Source organism: Aethalodelphis obliquidens, unplaced genomic scaffold (assembly GCF_003676395.1).
Source record: "Aethalodelphis obliquidens isolate GAN/ISIS:26980383/991018 unplaced genomic scaffold, ASM367639v1 scaffold31, whole genome shotgun sequence".
In the NCBI taxonomy this organism is placed as follows: Eukaryota; Metazoa; Chordata; class Mammalia; order Artiodactyla; family Delphinidae; genus Aethalodelphis; species Aethalodelphis obliquidens.
In genome coordinates, this window is record NW_020837975.1 from 10,087,165 (window position 1) to 10,112,113 (window position 24,949).

At 37.3% G+C, this 24,949-nt stretch overlaps 1 protein-coding gene across 3 annotated transcripts in view; it reads left to right on the plus strand.

The window, feature by feature from the left end:
• ZFAND3 (zinc finger AN1-type containing 3) overlaps window positions 1-24,949 on the plus strand; it is a 314,500-nt gene that overhangs the window by 235,540 nt on the left and 54,011 nt on the right. For all 3 annotated transcript variants that reach the window (XM_027127133.1, XM_027127135.1, XM_027127134.1), the window contains 2 exons: window positions 1,719-1,901; window positions 22,747-22,812. In XM_027127133.1, the coding sequence (XP_026982934.1) occupies window positions 1,719-1,901; window positions 22,747-22,812 (249 nt within the window). The remainder of the gene's footprint in view (window positions 1-1,718; window positions 1,902-22,746; window positions 22,813-24,949) is intronic.

Below are 24,949 nucleotides of genomic sequence, written 5' to 3' on the forward strand. Positions count from 1 at the left end.
ATCTATTCTCTGTCAATGGACATTGTCTATAATTTTGAATATTTCTGCATAGCTGTCACTTCACACCCCCCAAATCTCAGACGTAACCACCCTCCTGAATTGTGTTAATTTTTTTAGTGTTTATAGATACATATTCCTAAACAATATATTATTTGAAGTTTTGCCTGTTTTTAAGGTTTGTGCAATACAGTCTTACTATGTTATTTAGTGACTTACTTTTTTGTTCAACATTATAATTTTGAGATTTATTCATGTTGATGTGTGTGGCAATAGCTATTTTCACTGTGTACATTATTTGAATATAATATAATTTATGGTCCTTTAGGTCTGACTTTTTACTATTACAAACAGTATGTAATCAACATCCTTGTACCTGTGTGTTGAATTTCTGTCAGGCATATACCTAGTAATAAAATGACTGGGGCATAGGTAATGTATGTGCATCTTTATCTTTAATGGATATTGATAAGTACTAATTACATTATCATTTAATTATACATATTTTCTGATTTCTAATTTGACCCATGAGTTTAAAGTGTGTTTTAGAAACTTCCAAATATATAGGATTTTTTTTTTTTACCAATTTTTAACTTAATTGCTCTGTGGTCAATTAATAATGCCTGTATCTTACTAATTCTTTGGTATTTGTTGAGACTTTTGCTTTATAACCTAATGTGTGGTCACGGTTTATCCAGGTTTTAGGTAGTTTTTATAAATATTCCAAATGTGTTTGAAAATAATTCATTATCTAATTGTCAGTTTCCCATAGATACAATCATTTTTGCTTTACATATTTTGAGGCTTTGTTATTAGGTGCATACAGATTAAGAGTTGTTTTATATTTCTGGTAATTGTTTTTCACTATTATGTAATGATCCTCTTTATCTCTAATAATGCTTTTGCCTTAAAGTCTACATTTCCTAACAGTACTATAGCTATTACTGGCTTTTTAATCATTTGTATTTGCTGGTATTTTTTTTTTTTTTTTTTTTGGTACGCTGGCCTCTCACCGTTGTAGCCTCTCCCATCGCGGAGCACAGGCTCCGGACGCGCCGGCCCAGCGGCCATGGCTCACGGGCCCAGCCGCTCCGCAGCATGTGGGATCCTCCCGCACCGGGGCACGAACCCGTGTCCCCTGCATCGCCAGGCCGACTCCCCACCACTGCGCCACCAGGGAAGCCCTGGTATTTTGTTTATATACTTTGAAAGTTTTCTCTCATGTTAATGTTTTTAGTATGTCTCTTGGAAACTACATAAAACAGGACTTTATTTATTCAGTCTGAATTTTCTATCTTTTAACTGATAAGTTTAGTCTGTTTACATTTATTACCACTACTGATATATCTGTACTTACTTCTACCACATATTATGTGTTTTGTATTTACCCTTTTTTCCTCTGCTGGTTTTTTCCTTCTTATCTGTCCTTTATTGGTTTGAACAACTTTTATTTGTTTTATCCTTGATTACCCCTACCCTAAAATTTTAACATGTATTTGGCTTTGCAGAGTCTTACATTAAAATCAGTATGTCTACCACTCATCTTGGAAATCTTTAACTCACCCTCTACCAACCTTCTGTGTTTTGGACCAGTATTTTACTTCAATTCTTTTTATCACCCAAATTAGTTTTAATTTTTAAACTAACTTGCATTATTTTCTAATACCCAAGGCAATTGTGAACTCCTTATTTAAACTGGTTTTCTCACACTTTCTCTTCAGATTTTCAAAAGAAACAACCAGACGATGATTCCGCTCCAAGTACAAGTAACAGCCAATCAGATTTATTTTCCGAAGAGACCACCAGTGACAACAGCAATACCTCGATAACCACGCCAACTCTTAGTCCCAGCCAGCAGCCGCTTCCGACAGAACTGAATGTAACTTCACCAAGTAAAGAGGAGTGTAAGTCTCAGATCCTGTGAAGTGGTAGAGAAAGCAGCCTAAGAATCATATCATGAGTTTCTTGGTAATGCCTCTTCCAGAAAAAATGATAGCAGCTCTTTGAATTCAAGATTAAGTGTTAACATTTAGGCCCCAAGTCAGCAAGGTAGAGAGTAAGTTTCAGCCTTCCATTGAGCTTAAGGTTGTTGTGTGTGTGTGTGTGTGTGTGTGTGTGTGTGTGTGTGTGTGTTTAAATTTATTTATTTTATTTATTTATTATTTTTGGCTATGTTGGGTCTTCATTGCTGTGCACGGGCTTTCTCTAGTTGTGGTGAACGGGGGCTACTCTTTGTTGCGGTGCGCAGGCTTCTCATTGCGGTGGCTTCTCTTGTTGCGGAGCACAGGCTCTAGGCGTGCGGGCTTCAATAGTTGTGGCACTCAGGCTCAGTATTTGTGGCTTGCGGGCTCTAGAGCGCAGACTCAGTGGTTGTGGTGCACAGGCTTAGCTGCTCCACGGCACGTAGGATCTTCCTGGACCAGGGCTTGAACCCGTGTCCCCTGCATTGGCAGGCGGATTCTTAACCACTGTGCCACCAGGGAACCAGCTTAAAGTTTTCTTAAAGGAATGCCTTTTATGTTAACTGTCAGGGTACATGAGGTTTTGAACCAGTTTAGGGCAGTTGTTCTCAGCCCTGGCTGTAAATTAGAATCCACTGGGGATTTTTAGAACAATTTTAATCTTCAGCACCATTCCCTGAATCTGTAATTTAATTGGTCTGGAGTGAGGCTCAGTGATCTGTTCTTTTTAATTCTTCAGAGAATTCAAATATGCAGCAAAAATTGAGGACCACTGGTCTAGGGAACTTAACCTGATTTAGGAACCTTTGATTGAAGCCTTGCCTCTGTCACTAAGTGGGCCTCAAGTGTTTCTAGGCAGTTAACGAGATAACACTATATACTTCATAGAACATAGGATATTTGAAGGGAGGAGGAAGTAGTTTCTTTTACTCTTCTGTAAGTTCTCAGTGACAGAATACTATTATCATATATGTGATATGGAAGTCCATTGTCCACTTAAGCTTTGTAATGCTGTAACCATTTCCTTTAGGGCACAACTATAACTGGCAGGGTTTGAAAATTGTAGTGATGTTATGACATAGCAGCTTTTTACCTTTTAAAAGCTTTACTTAACAGGTTGAAATCTGGTGTTTCAAATTTAATGAATATCTAGAAATCCTTGGAATATGGTAGGTTAGAATGTTCTATCTACTAACTTTGGAAAGATTAGCAGAGAACAAATGTTTATCTAAACCCCTATCATAAACCACTGTACTAGGTAGAGTTGAGAATATAAAGGTAAAAAAGGCCGTAGTCCCTGTCCTCAAAGAATTTACTGTTTAGCAGCAGAAATTAAATATATTTCTTATATCAGTAGTTCTCAACCAGGAGTGAGTTTGCCCCTCCCCCTCCCCCCAATGCTGTAAACATCTGACACTGTATCAGACAGCCCTCCACAGCAAGGAATTATCCAGCCTGACATGTTAGTAATGCCAGGGTTGAGAAACCCTGATACATGGTTGTATGCACCTATTTTAATGGTCTTTCTTACGTATTGAAGACATTGACTGTTGAAGAAGGGTGTTGGTTTACTGGAGAAGGTGCTGTTGAAGATAGACACAATATGGAGGAAAGCTGCATGGAGTTCTGCAATGGCAAGTGACTCCTTTAGGGCCATTTATGGAGGACAAGGCTGGGCAGGTAGATTGTGGCCGTGCCATAGAGGCTTGAACGCTCAGCGAAGATATTTGGATGTTAGACAGTAGTCATGTTTTTGTGCAAAGGAAGTAATATTACTACAGTTATTTTGCAGAAGTAGCATGGCAGTATTGAAAATGGGAAGGATTATACTAGATAACATTGCACAGAGAAAAATTTAAAATTATTGTAACCTATTGAATAGAGGCCTAGGCAAAGGTGTTGAAATTATGTAAGGGGAGAAAAAAAGATGAAAATGGTAGTGATAATGTTAAGGCAGTAGGTTTTGTTTTGTTTTTAAAAATCTGTTGAGGGTTGTGTACTTTTTTTTTTTTTTTTTGCGGTACGCGGGCCTCTCACTGTTGTGGCCTCTCCCGTTGCGGAGCACAGGCTCCGGACGCGCAGGCTCAGCGGCCATGGCTCACGGGCCTGGCCGCTCCGCGGCATGTGGGATCTTCCCGGACCGGGGCACAAACCCGTGACCCCTGCATTGGCAGGCGGACTTTCAACCGCTGCGCCACCAGGGAAGCCTGAGGGTTGTGTACTTCTTGAGAGGCTGATGAAAGCTCTGGCCCCTTGTCTCAGAAAAATGACACCAACCATTTATACTCAATTTTGAGTAAAATTTTTCTAAAGCTCACTATGGCCTTTGGTTAAGAACTCCTTGTCTAAGGGAAAGGTTGGAGCTGATCAGAATCTCATCTTATGGAATGGCATCTGACTGGATTCACACACACCAGGATCAGGCCAGGATCAAAACAACTTGAGCAGCCCAAGTGCTCTGAGATAACAACAGCTACCTTTAATTGAGCACTTTATGTGCAAGACACTGTTCTATATGTTTTGCATATTTTTTCTTTTACTCCTCATGACAACTCATTGAGGTGTAAATACTCAGTTTCCCCATTGTATAGAAGGAAACAGGCAAAAAGAGATCAAGTAATTTGCCTGTGGTAGCAAACTAGTAACCAGAATAGCATTCAAATTTAGGCATTTGGCTTTAGAACTCATGCTTTTAATTAGTTAATTCGCAATGTGAAATATAACTGCCACAGAGAATAGAAGTATTCATGTTGGTAAGATCAACACTTTTTCTGTGAAATTAAGGTATGTGGAAACGCACATGGTAACCAAAAGTTACTTGATTAATTCATCATGAAATATCCTTATAACAGGGATTGAAAATAAAAACACTATATCCATATGACTGTATGACTAAAATATTTTCTCTGGAGTCAGATCTTTATGGGAAGCAGACCCATAACAAGGATTTACATAGCAAATGGCAGAGTGTGGACTCAGAACAAGTGGAGTTAGATGAAGTGAAAGTTTGAGTCACGCTGATTGTCGGGTGCACTCTGAGGACATATAGGGAAGGTCTTATGTTCAGTACGAGATTCCATCTTTATGCCCTTTTTCCCTCCTCTGCTTGGGATTAGACCTACCCTGAGCTCTGGAGCCCCTAGGACACAGCACTTCCTGTGTTTCCATAACTTGCCACTCTAGGCTTCTGTAGACTGCCACATTTTTCCTTTCGATATATACGTAAATACCTTCAATCTGATTAAGGATGTGTAGTTCTACCAGTTTCAGATCCATTCTCTCTTTCTGATGACATCACTGCTTTAAAGCATTATGTGTTTAACTCTTCAAGTGAAACTCTCAGAGTCTAATCTCATTTCCTAATTCTTGTGGAGCTCATTATTGTAAACCTTGGATTTTCATAGATCTGGAGAGAGGAGGAGATTTGCTAATATGAGGTTTAATGATGACTTAAGTGTTCAACTGGGCAGTTTGAGTTGGAGCTCAGGAGAAAGAAGTCAAGGTTGGCTTCATCCACATGCAGATGATAAGTGAAGCCTTAGGGGTTAAGTGAGATTGCCAAAGGTGAGAAGAAAGAAAAGCAGTGAGAATAGAACCTAGAGGGAAACCAAAACAGAGGAGGCAACTGAAGAAGTCAGAGAGGAGGCAAATGATAGTGGGCAAGGTCACAAAAGGCAAGGAACAAATTTCATCGTATGGTGTAGGCTTTATTAATAATGAAAATATTCACTCATATTTATAAAGTGTTTGGCTATCTTCTAAGCTCTTTACACATACTAACGTTTAATTCTCAATACTACTAATAATAATGAAATATTAATAATGAAATAATAATGAAAATAGTCACTCATATTTATGAAGTGTTTGGCTATCTTCTAAGCCCTCTTCTAAGCCCTTTACACATACTAACATTTAATTCTCACAGTGTCCTATAAGGTAGGTGCTTTTATTATCCCTGTTTTTACAAATGAGGAAGTTGAAGCATAGAGTGGTTCAGTAACTTCTACCCAAAATTCAGAGCTCTTGCTGCCCAGTGTAGCTCATGCTCTAACCCACTGATTGGGCTCCAGAGCCTGTGCTTTCAACCACTATAGTATATTGCCTCAACATTGTGAAAATGCTTCAGGAAACTGTAAGCTGACAAGAAAAATTTAGATTTGGTGATCATGTGATTAATTCTCTAAATAAACTATTTAATAAACTATTTCAGTGGTTTGTATATTCATTTAGCAGTCTTTGTGCTGGGTACAGAAATGAATAAGATTAGGTCTCTATCCACAAGGAGGTCACCTTTTCAGATACATACGTCTCTCCTTGAGTTTCTGGTTCTCCCTAACAGGTGCATGCGAACTTTAGGGTGAAAGGGAGGCAGTAGCAGGAATAGTGGTTAATAAGCATGTCATTTGCAAACGCTTTCTCAGGCGAGTTTTGCCATCTTGCCTAGGTTGAAAACTATGCTGGAGTGAGGAGATATGTGCCTGATTTGTGGATGGGGTGATATAGGGATAAGAAAAGTAAGGAAGGTTTGTTAAAGCTGTCAGGGCAAATGCATTGTAAGTCAACAGGAGGTAATTAAAGTGATTGCCAAGTAGCGGTGAAGACCCAGGTGAGAGTAGACAGCCTGATCCATTGACACCTTGTACATTTCTTCAACTGTGACCTACCTAGGAGAAGAAAGGTGGAGGAAGAGGCAGCAGGAGATTACTTATATTAATCTTTTAGTATTCTCAAGAGACCAGAATTTCATCTGTTGGTCCTTAGCTTCCCCTAGAGAGTTATGGAGAAGTAAGGTGTAGGAGTTGCTGGGAAATGGGTTTGGGATTCCAAATCCAAGTACTACATAATCTGTAAACTCTGTAGTAGTTATGGATCCATTGTTATTGTAGAACTGGAAGCGTTAGTGTAGAACTGGAAGTGCTGAGTCTTCTTTGGGGCTTGTGAAAGGTTTTACTTTTCTTCCTAATAAGCAATACTCATTCTCTTGATTACATCTGCTTTCTGCTTCTCAAAGTTAAATGAATATAAGAATAGAAAGGTGGTGAGAGTCTGGGTACATTAATGCTGTTTTGAAAAGACTGCAGATAGAGTGAGAACTATTGACAAGAATGTGTAAAGCAGAGAGCAGGACAGATTTTTATACAAAAGAATTTCTTAAAACACCTTGACTGGAGGTCAATAAAACAGGTGTCCAAAAGCTCAAAGTGATATTTCTTTGTCTAAACACACGTGTCTCTTCCTATCCCATCTTATGTGTGTCTGCAGAAGAGTCCATGGAACTTTAGCCATTAGAAGCATTTTCAAAAAGCAGTTGTAAACAAAATTCTAATAGTGACCAAAGGACTTGTTGTAACATTTAAATGCTATAAAAATGGTAACAGCTATTACCAGAGTACTTACTAAGTACCAGGCACTGTTCCAAATTTTTATTTGTATTAACCTACCTCATATTTATAATACCCTGTAAAGCGGGTGGTATTACCGTATCTGTTTTTCAGATGTGAAAATGGAGGCACAGGATGATTTTGTATCTTGCCCAACATCACAAAGCAGCCTGGCTTTCCAGCACCACCCCATTGCTGCCTGTCTCTGTAGTGATTTGTAGTGTAAAGGCTGTTGCTTGCAAATAAACTACAGAGGAAGGAATGTTGCACAGACACTTAAAAAGAACAAAATAACATACATTTCTTAATGCTCTTGCTACTACCAATTTATTGTTCTTTCAATTTCTAGGTTTTTCATAGAGGAGATAAATTGTGGTTTATTTTGTTTCTTTTTTTTGTTCCTCCCACATCTTTATTGGAGTATAATTGCTTTACAATGTTGTGTTTGTTTCTGCCTTACAACAAATTGAATCAGCTACTGTACTTTCTTTTTTCTTTTTTTTTTAAAGATATCTATGACCCCAAACAGGCATAGAACACTTTCCTAGAAGCTTCAAATCTAGTCTAGGAGACATTGATCTTTTTTTTTTTTTTTAATAAATTTATTTATTTTTGGCTGCCTGGGTGTTCGTTGCTGCACGTGGGCTTTCTCTAGTTGCGGCGAGTGGGGGTACTCTTTGTTGTGGTGCACGGGCTTCTCATTGCAGTGGCTTCTCTTATTGTGGAGCATGGGCTCTAGGTGCATGGGCTTCAGTAGTTGTAGCACGTGGGCTCAGTAGTTGTGGCTTGCAGGCTCTAGAGCACAGGCTCAGTAGTTGTGGCGCACAGGCTTTGTTGTTCCGTGGCATGTGGAATCTTCCCGGACCAGGGCTCGAACCTGTGTCCTTTGCATTGGCAGGCAGATTCTTAACCACTGTGCCACCAGGGAAGCCCTGTGCTTTGTTTCTTGAGCCAACTTTTGAAATAATGTCAGGTTGTGGGAAGAACGCTGGAACTGGTTGTTAAAGCTGTCAGGGCGGATGCATTATATGAAATTCTGGTCTCTTTGAGGGTACTAAAAGATCAATATGAGTAATCCCCTGCTGCCTCTTCCTCCACCTTTCTTCTCCTAGGTGGGTCACAGTTGAAGAAATTTGCAAGGTGTCAGTGGATCACCTGGGTCTTCACTGCTACTTAGCAATCACTTTAGTTATCTACTCTTGACTTAGACAATGCATCTGTCCTGATAGCCTTAACAAGATGAGCAGATGACTGGTCACCGTAAGTCAGAGTCTTATAAGATTGGACTTAAAAGATTTTTTAAAAGACCCTTCTCTCTATTTCTCCTATAAATTCGATTTCCTATTGTTATGCTCTTAAAGGCCTGGACATCCTTGCTTGTGCCCTCTGGGGAGCCTTATGGTGTACATGCCTACAGAGCTAGGTTTTGTGGGGTTTTTGGTGGCAGGGGGCAGGGGTTAGCCAGTCCCACTATGTACTGGAGGGAAATTGAGGTGTTGGTGGAGAGTTAGCTGGTCTGTTTCTTTCTAGGCAGGAGAGGAAGAGAACTGATACCTGCTACTAGGGAAGAGTAATGGCAAGAAATGGGCTTGTTTTTAAATATTCTGACATTCTAATCTAACAGTTAGAGAGGGCCCACCTCGTACAGAACACTTTTCTAAACTGTGTAGAGGCACATACTAAGCAATAAACAGCCACCAACACATATATAAAACAATAGTTTTTAAGGGAAGTTGGCAAAGTGTAACCCACAGGCCAAATTGGCCCATCACCTGTTTTTGTATGCCCACGAGCTAAGAATGATTTTAAATGAAAAAGATCAAAAGGACAGTAATTTTACATGTGAAAATTACATGAAATTCAGATTCCAGTGTTCACAAATAAATTTTTATTGGAACACAGCCATGCTCATTCATGTATGTATTGCCTGTGGCTGCATCTGCACTTTAACGTCAGAACTGGGTAGTTACTACACAGACCCAATGGTCCTTTGCAGAGAAAGTTCGTCAACCCCTGTTTTACAAAGTCCTCTGACAAACGTTATTTTTCTGGGATCATCCTAACAAACAGTCTGCAACATAGGCAGGGCAGATAGCCTCCTCCTTATTCTACAGATGAGGAAAAGGTTTGAATGGTGACCTGCCTTGAGTCACATGACAGGGCTAGAGCTCAGCTCTGGGCCTTTTTTCATCCATAATGCTGAAAATTTTTCCTGTTCTTCTCTACTATATATACCCAAGAGATGATTTCGTTGTAACCAAAAGAAAATATACAGAAAAAGTGAGAACCATACTAACTGGAATGTTAGTGAAGACTTTTAATGAATAAAGCTTCATTTTCCAAGTGCTGACTGGATTTTCCTTTAATATGACAGTGATTCCCCGAACAGAAATTTGAGAGCATTCTTTATCTGTGTGTTAAATTCATTTTTTTGAACAAAGAGATTTCCATTGTTTCCTTGGAAACTGGTTCCTGGTCATAGCCTAACTTCCCCAGGCATTTAAAAAATAAAACGGTGGCACATTTTAACAGATTTCCTTGCTAAACTGCCCTTGGGTCTTTGAACATGAATTGGGCTTCATTGGCTGCTAGTCTTCATTCCTGTCTGACAGATCTGTCCCTTGGAAAATTAATATCACTGCCACTGAGTGGCTGAACTTCATGTTTGTCTGTTTTTACCAATTAAATTTATAATAATCTCTAAGTGAAACTAGTTTTCCCTTTTTGGACTATGCCTACTTGAAGACCAGATAGTGTGCAAAACAGGCTGACTTATTCTAGTAGAACATTCAGAAAATATTACCTATTAAAAATATTTTATGCCTTCCTGCTGGGCTGGTTTTAAGTGAAATATGGTGAGGAGATTTATTTACAGTTCTCTCTGTATGTGTCTTTCTCTTCCTTTTTCTCTAATGAAGCTTGGAGCATCAGGCCATTTATCAGAGATAATTATACAACAGATGGAGCTTTTCTGATATATAATAGTATCAAAGTGGGAGATTCTTTCCCATAATGAAGAATGCCAAAATTTTAAATGTCTCTTCTGATTTTAATTTAAAGGTACTTTTTTTTCCAGTGCATTTATTTATCTTGAAGCTGATTCTGTAAAGCATGGTGCTTTTATTAGGGCTTGTGTTCTGAAAGGATTGGTACTTTGCAGTACAGTTTGATAACGTACAGTTATATGCTGTATTGAATTGAATGGTTGTAATTCACCAGGAATCAATGTATGGGATCATTGAATGAATCCTGGTCAAAATGCAAAAGGACTGACCAGTTTAGCAGTGTTTTCTTATGGAAATTACTTCTATTCCACATTGTTAGCTGGATCAAAACTTGTTCAAGCACTTAGAGTGTCATCTGACCTTTTTTGTAGTCTAAAAATAGAGTCAAAATTAAAGCAAAACCATGACTTTTAAATTAATTATTTGCTGCCCTCTTTTTTGTCTTTAAGTTACTTTATTTTTTAAGTATACAAGTAAAGCAAAGACATACAGGTTTATGTATGTTAGAAGGTGAAAATATTCTTTTAATGCCTCCACCCCGTTCCCCACCCCCCAAATTCCCACTCTTTTCAGAGATAACCACTGTTTATTTATTTTGGATTATATATATTCTTTTTCTATGCAGTTATATACATGTCTACATAAATATAAGGTTTTCTTTATACAAATGAGAACATACTATATGTATTGTTTTGTAACTTGCTTTTTTACTTAATATATTTTAGAGATCTTTCTAGGTCAGCCTAATTCTTTTTAAACTGCTCTGTAGTATTCTGTATTATTATTATCTCTTTTCTTTTGAGACTGTTTCTTATATTTTACTGCTATAAACCACATGATGTAAACATTTTTAAATATAAGTAATGGTGCATGTATCATTTTTCCATGATAAATACATGGAAGAGGAACTAACAAGTCAACGAATATGTATTAAAATTTTTATATACACCGCCAAATTAATTTCCAAAATGACATTACTACTTTATTCCTATATGCCACTTTATTTGAGTGAGCATTTTCCCCATACTTTTACCAACGTTAGGTGTTCTTTTCTGGGGGGCAACAGGCAAAAGAAAAGCTTATCTTTTTTTTTTTTTTGCGGTACGCGGGCCTCTCACTGTTGTGGCCTCTCCCGTTGCGGAGCACAGGCTCCGGACACGCAGGCTCAGCGGCCATGGCTCATGGGCCCAGCCGCTCCGCGGCATGTGGGATCTTCCCAGACCGGGGCACGAACCCGTGTCCCCTACATCGGCAGACAGACTCTCAACCACTGCACCACCAGGGGAGCCCAAGAAAAGCTTATCTTAACTTGCATTTACCTGACATCTCCTGATAGTGAGATTGAGCACTGTTTCATATGTTTATTAGCTATTTGTGTCTCCATTGATTTGTCTATCTGTATTCTTTGCTTATTTTTTTGTTAGCCTTTTTTTCTTACTGATTTGTAGGAGCTCCTTATATATTCTGGATATTTGTTATGTATTCTTACATATTTGTTACATATCATGTAAATATTTTCTTCCGGTATGTCACTTAAGACTTTTTAATTTTGATTTGGGTGCCTTGTATTCCATTAGAAAATTCACAGATTTTAAAATTCAAGTCTGTTAGTTTGTCTTCTAGTTTTGTGTGTTTCTTAGAAGGCTTTCTCCATCACAGGGTTATAAAAATATTTTTCTTCATATTTTACAGTTTATATTTATATTTAGCTCTTGATTCCATCTGGAATTTATTTTGTATATGCTATGAGGTATAGGGATTTACCTTTATTATTTTTCCAAATGGATAACCAATTGTGTCAAAATCACTTATCAGTTAGGCCTGGTTTGGAATTCCGTCACTATTTTATAAACGTAAATCTGTTTTTAGACTCTTTTATTTTGTTTCATTGGTCTAACTGTATATTCCTGAGACTGGAAAATAACTTTGTGGTGAGTATTGGGATCTGATAGAGCTAGTTCCCCCTTAGTTTATCTTTTTCTAAATTTTGTTGGCTATTTTTTTGCATTTTTTCTTCTCAATGCACTTTGTCAAATTCTATTAAACATTACAGTGTGATTTTTAATTGGGTTTACACTGAAAATAAAGGTTTATTTGGGAATAATGGACATTTTAATACATTATTGGGCCTTCTCATATAGGAATATCATTTGTCTTCATTTGTTCAAACAAATGAAATATTCTTGAGTAAAGATTTATTATTTTAAATATTAAATATTTAATATTTAATATATTCTTGAGTAAAGATTTATTATTTTCTTAGTGTAATCCTTATACATTTCTTGTTAGAAATTCTTCTTTATAGCTTTATATATGTATTTCCTGTTCCTAACTCTGATACTACTTCTTATTACTAATGTATGTGAAATATATTAGTATATCCCACATAAATGTAGTATTTGCTACAGGTTTTTTTGTAGATATTATTTATCAGGTTAAGAAACTTCTATTTTTAGCTTGTTAATTTTTTTAAATCAGAGAGGAATGTTTATAAAATGCTTTTCAGCATCTGTTGAGATGATAATATACATTTCTCCATTAATATGTAATCTCTTAATTTAATAGACTTCCAGTGTTAAACCATCTTTGCATTCCTTGAATAAACTCTGTTAGTTCTTTCAGTGTACTGATGGATTCAAAATGCTAATTTTATTTTAAGTTTTGTACCTTTTTAATAAGTGAGTTAATTTTGTGTACATGTGTGCTTGTATATGGTGGGCATGCTATTCCTGTCTAGTTTAGATACTAGTTACATTAATCTCATAGAAAGCTTTTCATCTTTTCCTGTGCCCTAACACTGCTTTTTGTCTTATGTTCTGACATTGTGTAATGTACCTGTTCTTTGAAAGCTTGAAGAATTTATTCATAAAACTGATTGGCCTGATATCTGATATTGGACTATTTATATTTTCGACCTCATTTAAAGTTAGTTTTGGCAATTAGTATTATTATAAAAATGTCTATTTCATCTACATTTCTAAATTTATTGGAATTTACTGGAACATATTCTTATATAAAAATTTTTTTCTATTAAAGGTGCTCTTAATTTTAGAATATGTATTGTACCAAGTACACAAACTAAATCTTATTCTTAGTCTAATATTGTTTATATTTCCTAATTTGTCTTTGTTTATGATCCTCTAGTGTTAGCTCAATGGAGAAATATTAAAGGTCTGGGAAGTTGTTATTGCCACCATTGTGTTTTCATAGGATTACAGCCATAATCTTTAGACTGTTCTTGCTTCTCATCTTGTCCTAGTCAATAAACTAGTCAGATGAATCCCCATTGACATCATGTTAAACAAAAAAGGGAATTCTTTTATTGACTCATCACTGCCTATTTGATCATCCAGATTCTTAATCTTGTATCAGACATCCTTCCCCCACATAATCTGGAACCTCATTGTTTTTGACCTTCCTACCTTTCCCAGCACTGATACTCAGCTCTGAACTGAACCAGATCCTTGTTGTCCCCAAAAGACACCATGGCAACTCATATTACCATTTTTATTCATGCTCTTGGAAGCCTACCTCAGAAACATTTCATTCACGCTTGCTTCCTCCAAGGAATTCCTAACTTCCTCCCTGTAACATCTAATCACATATTGTGTTGGTCACCTCTTTGACATGAGAATCTCATCTCTCTGTACCAATTTAGAGGTTATACCCCAAATTAGCAGAGACTTAATTTTGCTTTGCTCTGCCCCATAGCACCCAGCAAGGCAATACTCAGTAAATGATTTAAATATTTAGAAAAGTTTACTAGTTTTTCATACTTTTGAGAACCTTCATGTGCTCATGTGTTTTGATACACTAAAGAGAGGCTTCTCATTGCCTGAACCTGATTTTGAGCAGCTACTTAATATTTTTATTGTTTTCTGTGCCATTCAGTAACCTCAAGGTGAAGTAACTCAAAAAGGCAGTTGCCCTACCTAATTTTGAAATTTGGTTGTCTTGTTGTGGTGACAATTCATCTCTTTTAACAGAGCTTTTAGCATAATGAGAGACTTTTTTCTGTTGTTGTTTTAACTGCAAATAGCCACCTGCCTGTTGTCAAAGAGCAGTTTCTGCTTATGGGTATTTCTTTTATCACCTGAATTTCCCTCTTCAAGGTTCCGCTTTGCAAGAGAGACTAGCAAACTTGAAACACCCATTTTTCAAGGATCCCTTAAGAAGTCTGCAAATCTGAAAGGTTAGTTTCCCATAAAGGTTTCCTCAGGCACTTAATGAGATTATACAGTTATTGATATTCCTACTAGGTTTTGAAGCAGCATCATCACTGCCCCCTCTTTGCAAATGCAGATTTTTTTTATGTTCTTATTAAATGAAATGCTCTACACTGGGCTGTGAAAGTAAAGGTCACAGTGAACAAGCACACATCACATAGCTTTAGCCCTTTGCAGTTGTCATACTGTTTTTATTTTGTCTAGATACAGGTAATAGGTGACTCTGTGCTGATTTTAAATTAAATCTGACTTTTGTTATGACAGAAGTGTTTGGCTGAAAAAAAACCATATAATAGGGTCATCTATCTATTTGCGTGTTAGAAGTAGTTATTTTAAACTTACGTGAATATATTTTAATGGTGTTTGTGAACTTCTCTCTGAAAATTCAGAGCTGCCCATGCCAAAAAATGACTACATGTAACTTTATGTTTTGTGTTCATATGTTCTGTTGCTTCATAAACCGTTTATTTCACTTTTTGATCTGTCAAAAGGAGGATTCTTTAGATTTAATAAACAATAGGATGCCATGTTGGCAAGGAATTTTTAAAATTCCCAAATATCAATATAAACACTTCTTTACATAATTCAAATTGTGACATTTTCAACTATTATTTGCAAAGATAGGTCCTGTTAGTAAGACCTGCTAGTGTTCACTTCTGTAAAGCAAGGAGGTTTGGCTAAGTTTCCTTTCAATCATTGACACTTTGAACACATTGCCAGCTGTGGTACAGCTACTTACAGGAGAGGCTCAGCACAGGGTCAGGGAAGAAGGGCACCTATGTTCAGAATTCTTTTTAAATGTCCACGGGGCAGTACCTATGGCCTAAATAGACGTATTTTTTAATTTTCTCTGAAACCTCTTATAGAGAACATGCACAGGTCACTTCCTTTTCTGAGGAAGGCAGTGCATTCTTTCATTTGCAGATGCAGGACAAGATTTATGAGAACACTCTTGGTAGCTAAAATATGTCAAAAAAATAAAAGCTCTTGTAATACTGAGTGGTTTCTTCATTAATGTTAAGAGATTCATGCTTGTGTTGATGGTAAAATGCAAATATAGAAACCTGAGTTGGGCCTTAGTTAAGCCTGTAAATAGTCAGAACTGAAGTCTAAATTGGAGAAGTGACAGCTCCCGATTTCATATTCATATTAAGTATGCTTTGTCACAGAAACAAGTGTCTAAAAATAGAACTGACTTCATTTGCCAGGTGATATTTTGACCTCTCAAAAAAGGTTTCTTTCTAGTTTTGAACCGCAAGATAGTGGTGTCTTAGAAATTCAGTGTTAATTGCTGTTGGACTTTATCACATTTCGGAGTATTAGTGGTGAGTGTTTGTCGGTATCTTAATGTACGGGATGCTCTTTTTTGGTTACAAGGGTTCTAGGTGAGAGATCACATCTGAAAAACAAACAGATTTAACTGCTCAGAATCCTTTGAGTTACATGAAACATGGTTTTACTCTTCCTACATAAGTAGCAGAAATAGAATGTTCTGGGTTGAAATTATAATTCTAGAGTTTATTCCACTATTCTTGCCTTCATTTATTTAAATATTAATGTTTTGTTGAGAATGGGCAAACCTTTTACTACTTGTTGTACTAGTGCATTGATGGGTCTCTGCAGGACTAGAACAGTCAGTTGGCATGTGAGCAGAGTGTGGAGAAGATGGAAATTATATTAACCTGTTTTGTTCTATACCAGGCTTTCGCAAAGTGTGGTCCAAGGACTTATAGAGGTCCTCAGGACCCATTCACAGAGTCCCTGAGGTCCTTCCTTTTCCAACTATATATCCATGTAAGGGTGATTTTTCTTCATATGCTTCATATAAGCAATCCATTGTAACAGATTGAATGCAGATGTCAAAATCCAGGCTTCTTCTTTAAGCCAGGCTGCTCTTATATTTTTAAAATTTGTGGTTATTTTTCATAAAAATATGTTTTTATGTTGACATTAATTATTTTGTGAATTTTGAATGAAAATTAAAATTTTTTTTTCAGTTTTTATTTCAGATAAGGTAAATATCACTAGATATAACCCACATAAAGAAAAGCTCTTTTGTGTTCTTAATAATTGTTAAGTGTAAAAAGTTCCTAAGATGCAAATGTTTGAGAACTGCTGTGCTAGATTAACATGTAAATATGGTGAAAATCAACTGTTTATTAATAGTTCCATTTCCCTTCTGAATAGATATGCATGTTCAATAATTGATTTTAGCCTGGATCATTTTCATTCAGTAGTGAAAAACATATTTTGAACACCTCATATGCTAGGGTACCAAGAAGCTTAAAACTTTGCCACTACCCCTAAAGATCATGCCATTAAGGCCATTGCTGGGTCAAGAGAGAGCATTTCTTCCAAAACGCATACCCTGGCCCCAACAGGGATGTCCACGCTACCGTAGAAGAGTCTGTCAGTACTGGGCAAATGGAAAGCATTCCTGATTTCATTTTGCTTGTAGTGTTTTTCCCTGAGGAAGACGTTGTGGGAGAATTAAACTTTATTTCTGTTGTGCAGATAGACTAATAAGCATACTCACGCACAAACACACACACTAATATTTGCAGAGCTGACCAGCTACAATTATTTAGGGGAGTCGGGGTGGAATGGTAATGAAATTTTGTTGAGAGACCCTTTTTATGAACAAAACAGAGAGCTTACCAATAGCAATTTCTTACCTACTTTGGAAATCCCCTTCTCATGAATCCCTGATTTAGAGCTAAATGGTGTGAAAAATCATGCAGTGAGTTAGGATTAGAATTTCTGAGAGATTAAAACTTAAGATTCTGTAACAAGCTTCGTAAATGGTTTAATTTGGAAGTTTCATTCGGAGAAATGGGAGGGCTGTTATCGGGGCTGAAGATTTTCTGTAAACTTAGATTCCCACTCATTATATCTTTATGCATCCTTATTTATAATCGATGGTGTACTTCAAACTCAATTATGTAGACAGATTCGGTGTGTCCTTTCTGATTAAAACAGTTTGTGAATTGCAGGTTTAGGGTGAAGTTGGAGGATAGGGTTTTCTTTTCTGAAGAGATGGCTTATTATCTTGTGCGTTCTGGTCTGTCCTTAATATTTATTACCATTTACTATTTGAAGTATCCGTGTGTATTCTGAAGGCTTTTAAAGAAAGAATGTTTTACTGCTGAAGGAATATACATTCTTTGAATATTTTTAAAAGATAGTTTTACATTCTTAATATGACCACATCAGGAGACAGTGTTGAGTTTATTTCATTATCTCCATTGCATAGATTTTTTTTTTTTTAATGATGGCTCACCAAAAATACTCCCATAAGATATTATGAATCTCTAGAGTGGAGGGAGAATTGTAGCTCATGAATCTGTTGTCTGAAATCACCTTTTGAATAGCAAGCCTGGAAAAGTGAGATGTTGCAAAGGTAAACAATGTACAGATTATGACAGAGTGGAATTGACAAGCTGGTTAAAAAAGGATGATGCATTTCTAATTAGCCCACAGTGCCTTAGTTAGAAATTAATTAGATACTGTTATGTAAATGTCATGCTAATTAAGCAAGAATATTGAAGTGTTATAAATCTACAAAAAGAATGGCTATTTTTGTGTATTAATGTTTTGCAGTTATCATGAAAGCTGGTAGTAGAAAATTTGATTACTGAGCTTCTGGCAATTTTTAGCTGACTGACTTCTTGACAGTCCATTTTTCCTAATTGATGTGGTTTAGCACATGGTATAACTGCAGCCAATGGGGGCTAGTGGAATCAGGATGCAAAAATAACTACTCATCACATCTCTTTTAACAAAACGTTTCTGGGTAGATTGTTGATCTCTGTTTTCAAGGTTAAGGAGAAATACTGTTTTTCTGTATTTACTCAGCCTTAGATTTTGAGTGCCTAAGATGATAACCAGCATAAATGCAGCCGCCCTCCATACCTGTGTTCTTGTCTTTCTCCTGAGTCATAGTCTTCAACCAGTCAGTTGAATTGACTACTGTGGTAGCTCAGTGTTTTTTGACATGCTCAGTAACTAACTCTATAGGAGGCTGAAAAAGGTTCCTGCCACTTTGGCTTGAAACGTGAATGTTAATAGTTGACGGGATACCTTTATTCAGTCCTTCTGGTTTTGCAGGTTACAGTGACTTTTAGTATGCAGATTTGACCCCTGTCTTCAACTTTACAGGGCTGGCTGAAATCAGTACTGGTTCCCTAAGAAAATCCACTACCCTGTTGCAAAGGCTGTAAAGATTTCTAGTTGCTGGTAATACAGCTGAAGAATTTCATTCCATGGCTCTTACGTGGAATTGCAAATGTGATCCATAGTGTTGCATTATGTATGACACCTTTAATACAAGAATAGAAACATCCTTAAAAGACAAGATAGAGTATTCAGACTTAAGAATACAAACCACAAGCTACCACACACATTATTTACTTGCAGATTCCAGACTCTGAATTGTTGAAACTTAGGAAAAAGTTCTGAATGTAATATCAAATGAAAAATGATAGTATTAAGTATCTTCAGATAATGAAGAAACTTGAAAAAATTTGACATGTTTAATTTTGCTTTAGCAAAAGAAAGCAACAGACACTCATGGTGTGATGGGCTAAAAGTTTAGATGAGTTAATCTTGATATTGTCTGGTTCAGAATTCCCAGAGAGTCTGTCATATTAAGCAAGGTACCTTAACTGTGGTTTTATTTTTAATATTTAACAACCCCAAACTTACTCTTCCAGACTCACTTGCTACTAATATAGGATAGAGGGTAATGGTGTGAATCATTCTGTGCTTAGAAATGCATTTATTTTACCAATCTTCCAATTCCGATCAACACACACACACACACACACACAGACACACACACACACACAGACACACACACACACACACACACACACACACACACACACACACACACACACACACACACACACACACACACCCACACACACACACACACACACACACACACACACACACACACACACACACACACACACACACACACACACACACACACACACACACACACACACACCATTAACCTGTAGGACCCAGGCAAGAAAAGACTTCTTCATCCTACTCTTCAGGTATTAGCTCTGTCTACCCTTCTGTTTGGAAAGAAGAGGAAGAAGAGCCAAAAATAGGAGCAGAATTTACAATGATTTATGAGAACATACTCCTGCCCCCCTCTCAGACATTAGCCAACTCCATTCCTTGATGGAACAGATGCCCTGAGTTTGACCCTTACCATCAACTCTCAAAATTACTTTGTTTGCTATACCCACATGGGACTCATGTTATATTTTTATTGTTGTGGACTCAAACCTGAAAAGGTTCCGCTTGAGTGGCCCTTAATCTCCTGCATTCATTTTAACAGAGTTGATTTGCAATTAATTGTGTAAGGGTAGATACCTTAATCTCCTGTGGTTACTCCTTTTATTTGAGAGTATAGGAATTTTATATGACAGCACAATTAGTATATAGAATATATGTACAGTGCTCACGTGCATCTGTTCTGGAGTTTAAAGAGTTTCATAGGTTATAGTCTACCAGATCAAATTTAATTCCAAGCTCTCTGTTTATAATATTGTCCAATTATCAAAGCTGGGATATATTATCACTGCCAGTTACTCTTGCTGTCAGTTTGTTTTGGCTCAATTATGGTTCTGTTTGTACTTTACTATAATGTAGTGAATACTTTGGATTGGGTTGTTAGTTTAACAAGCTCTCTGGAGAACACTTTCATGATGATGCATGTTGAGATATGCTAGGTAGCCTTGAAGTTATTTGTGTATTTGCCGAAACCTACAGAAATTCATTCATTAGGAATTTTCAAAAAGATAAAACTTTCAACCTACAAATGAGGTAAAGATTGCATTTGTAAACATGGGAGTGTTAATTCATGAGTCCCAGCCAAATTTCTTTAGGGGTTTTGATTTAACCAGTTTCTCTCTGCTCTTATAATTTTACTGATTGAATTATTTTACGTCCTTTAAAAAAATATTCTGCTAGTTAAGCTGTTATTGATGCTTGTGTTTTGTGTGGCTCACGATGTTGTGTGAGCTCAGTGGTCTTCGCCATATATTGAGCTGGGAGTTAAGTGTTTCCAGAGATTGGAACTAACTGGGCTCTTAATGTACATCGTGCTCAGCTGGTTTAAAAATGTACACTAATCTCTTCCTATGCGCACCCCAGCCTATTGCATCCAAATTTCCAAAGTCAAGATTTGGGAATCTTTTTAAAAATGTACCCTTGAACTTTCTGGATTCCAGAAATGTTCCAGTATTTTTATCTGGTGGTTGTTACACAATTATATATATGTTAAAATCCTTCAAGGTATATACTTAAGATTTGTGCACTTCATTCTAGTACTTCATTCTCTTTATGTTAAACCTCAGTAAAAAAGGGTTTTTAAAAAATGTACATTACTGATTCAATCAAGTGGCTTGTGGTGGTCACTTATTGAACACTATTAAGTGCCCTTTGTCCATACAGTCATGACCCAAGAGTAGATGACAAAGTGAGTCTTGACCCTTGGGTGCATAAAACCTCATGGGAGAGAAAGTGAAGATACATAACATAAGGCTTTATAGTTTATGAAGTCTTTTTGTATAGATGATCTCATTAACACTGTGGCTTATGGGCAATTTTAACTATCTCCATTTTTTTGTTAAAGAAACTAAGGATACTTACCCAGGATTACTCACTAAATAAAGAATAGTTGCAGGACTTAACTACTTATGTTCCCAGAAATAAGAATGATTCATTTAACAACAAAAAAACAAAAGACAAAAAAATCACACATGGAAGCAGAAGCTATAACATTTTATGGAGCTACAGAGCCAGTGCCCAGAGGGTTTCGAGGATGTGGGGTCTGTATTAGGTTTTCTTGCAGCTCATTGTCTCTCCACGTTACTTATGTTTATGTCACCAGTGCCCATTTGGGCCTCCTCTGGAATTTTAGTATGTTAAGCTTTCTCTGGTGAATGTGACATTTGTAGAAAATTTTTCAATTGAAATGCCCTGTTCTTTTGGTCTTTCTAAGTTTTAATTTATTCTTGCCTCATTTTCAAATCCTTGAGAAGTATTTCCACGTGATGCTGGCCAGTGTAATCCTTCCTCCTGATTACATTTAGCATTTATTACTTGTTCCATATTCTTTGGCAGTTGATCATTTCGCATCCAGCTCTTTTTTGCTATCATGTATTGTTCTTTAAGTAAACAAATTTTGTCTTTCTAACAAGATTCTAAGCACCAGAGCATGAGACTAACCTGTGGTGGCACATAGTAGGTATTTGCTACGTGCTCTTTGACATTAACAACACACTTACTTGGTTTTCCTCCCATTTCTCCTCTGTGTCTTTTTTTTTTTTTTTTTTTTTTTGCGGTACGCGGGCCTCTCACTGTTGTGGCCTCTTCCGTTGTGGAGCACAGGCTCCGGACGCGCAGGCTCAGTGGCCATGGCTCACGAGCCCAGCCGCTCCGCGGCATGTGGGATCTTCCCGGACCGGGGCACGAACCTGGGTCCCCTGCATCGGCAGGCGGACGCTCAACCACTGCGCCACCAGGGAAGCCCCTCTTGCATATTCTTGAATTACACCTATCTATCAGATCCCTGGGCCCACAAAGATTGCGTGAAGGCTCTCTTGGTATCATATTTTTATAATTAAACTAGATATTCTTCCTTAGTCAGCAGTGCTGTCTTTAAATATTACAGTGATCCTTATTTCTTCTGACAAGCTGTTTCTTCTTCAGGGAGTCACCCCCACTTTAAATAAGGCCAGTTTTGCAATAAATTCAAAAGTAGGGTGACCACTGAGATAAGCCTGAGAAGGAGTATTCCTGCTTATTTGTCTGTGGAAAAACTCATTTCCCCAAACTTATGGGTAATTTACTCTTACCCAGATCAGAATTCTAGTTAAATTTTTTTTCTTTAATGTCTTAACATTATGTGAGACTCGATTATTTTTTATGAAAAGCATGTTATAATGTAGAAAGAATATGGACCTGTAGACTAAATTACTGAACTAAGAATTAACCTACCACTACCATCACCACCTTCATCTTTCCTAATACCCCTCCTTATGCATATTTACAGGTTGATCCCTTCCTTTTTAGATTTCTCTTTATCCAATATAGGAGCTCTGGGTATATGGAGGATATGTCCTAACTGATGTACCTGCCTTTCTGTTTCCAGGTGGGCCATGCACAGATACAGCTCATGTCTCGTTAATCACACCAACCAAAAGATCCTGTGGTACAGGTACGTACATCATTCTTACCTGGATTCATTCTTACCTGAATTATTCACAGGCATTAGCTACTGGTTTTAATGCAGTGTCCTTGCCAGAGTACGCTCTAATTTCTTCCATGATTTGTGAAGTGATGTATTATGTGCTTAGTATTGGGAGTGGGGTGTGAGTAGAGGTCGGAGTGATGCTCTTGGAGGTCAGATTCACTGAGTTAATGCTGGCAGCTAGAACCGAGAAGGTGGACATCAAAATTTACCTACTTCCCCATGTCTGAAGAATGTTATTAAGACCTAAACCATACAGAAAATGCAAATCATTGCCCAGTTTCTAGCATGTGGCTAATTTGTATAAGTCGTGGACCTACTAACAAAACATTATTTAAATAATGATGGCTGGAGGGTAAAAGAAGTTATAGTACAGATAATCAGGCTAACTGACTAGTATAGTGTCCTAATAGTTTTAGAAAATTATTTCCTTTCATTTGTGCTAAAGCCATGGGGTGTGCTGAAATCATTCTTTTCAGATACATGGAGTCCCCAAAAAAACCTTAGTGCATCTGTGACATTTGTATTAAGCATGAAGCCATGAATCTTGTAGCTCTCTAAAGAGCACTCATAATGCCCATTGCTCCCTTACTCTGTAGCTTAATTTATTTTCGACAATATTTGCCTTTTTAAGTAATGCTGCCTGCTATTTAGAGTATCTTAAGGATTATATTTGAAAGAGTCAAAATAATTATTTTGTTTTTCTAAAGGTCACAAAGTATTTTTCATAACTTAAAAAGTCCTTTTAACTCCCCAGCAGAAATAGCACAAACTACTTCTGTGTACGGACTTACACTGGAACCTCAACCCCTTTAAATACTCATAGTTTTGATGTTAACCTCAAACAGGCCTGTCCTTGCACAGTTTCAGAGTAACATCCAGGCATTGAACTCTGAGGAACTTTAATTTTACTCTTTTGTTCCAAATGACCGGTTTTGAGGCAGGGCTGTGTGAGATAGTCCTGACATGCTCCCATCCCACCTGTGCTCAGTACCCAAGCTCCACTGGGTAGTTCCTGATTGAGACAGAAGAGAACTGTGCCCTGGGGTGAGACAGACCGTCCTGCTTAGCCAGAGGGAAGTCCGAGAGCCATCTTCTTACCCACTCCAGCCAGAAGCCTAAAAAAACACTCGAGCCCTTTGATTACAGGTCCAGCGCTTCACACACACACAGGTTACTTTGGTCTTTCTTTTTTCCTTCCAGTTTTGGCCCTCAGGACAGGGTTTATGGTTAGCACTACTGACATGTTCAGGTATCATCAAGGCGTGAGCCTCAAGCGCATTGAGTCGTCCTGAGAGACTTAGGAAAGAGACTTGTGTGCTCAGCTTAGACACTGAAACTAGCAGGCACCCCTCCTGAATATCATGTACTTGTGTCCTTCATCTTCTAGGCAGATCTGTTTCATCCTTTCTGTTCCCATACTATCTTGTGTATTTAAAAATACTAATACCATTTATTGCATGCTTACTACATTACCAGGCACCATTCAGTATACTTTACATACATGCATATTTAATCTTCAGAACAATTCTGCAAGATAGTTATTCCTCTTTTACAGTTAACCAAGACAGGCAGTCAGAAATTTAAATATATTTCCTGGGGTAATATTACTAGTAAGTAATAGAGTCAAGACTTGAACACAGATCCTTCAGATCCTAAAGCCTGCTTTTCACTACATCATATTACTGCTTATCATATCATATTTTATCGTAATTATTTATGCTCCTAACCAGACAGTACAAAGCCTATCACTGAATGAAATGTGGAGAAAGAGAAACACAGATTTGGAATTATAGCAGGTAGTGACATAGTTTTTGAAACAGAATTCTAGAAGCAGGTCTTGTTTCAGATCCTAGCCTAACCCCTTACAAAATGTGATTTTAAGTAAATATCTCAAAATTTGTTCTTCATCTGTAAAATGGGGTGATAAATCTCATAGCTTGATGTGAGAAAAGAAATGATACATGTAAAGCTTGCATAATAGATCTTCAGTAATGGTAGCTGCTATTATATTGTCTTACCATTAAAGATTATGTGTATACAGTGGCCAGTCATTAGATAGTGTTGGTAACACATCAATCGGTATTTTAGGCAGAAAGGAGTT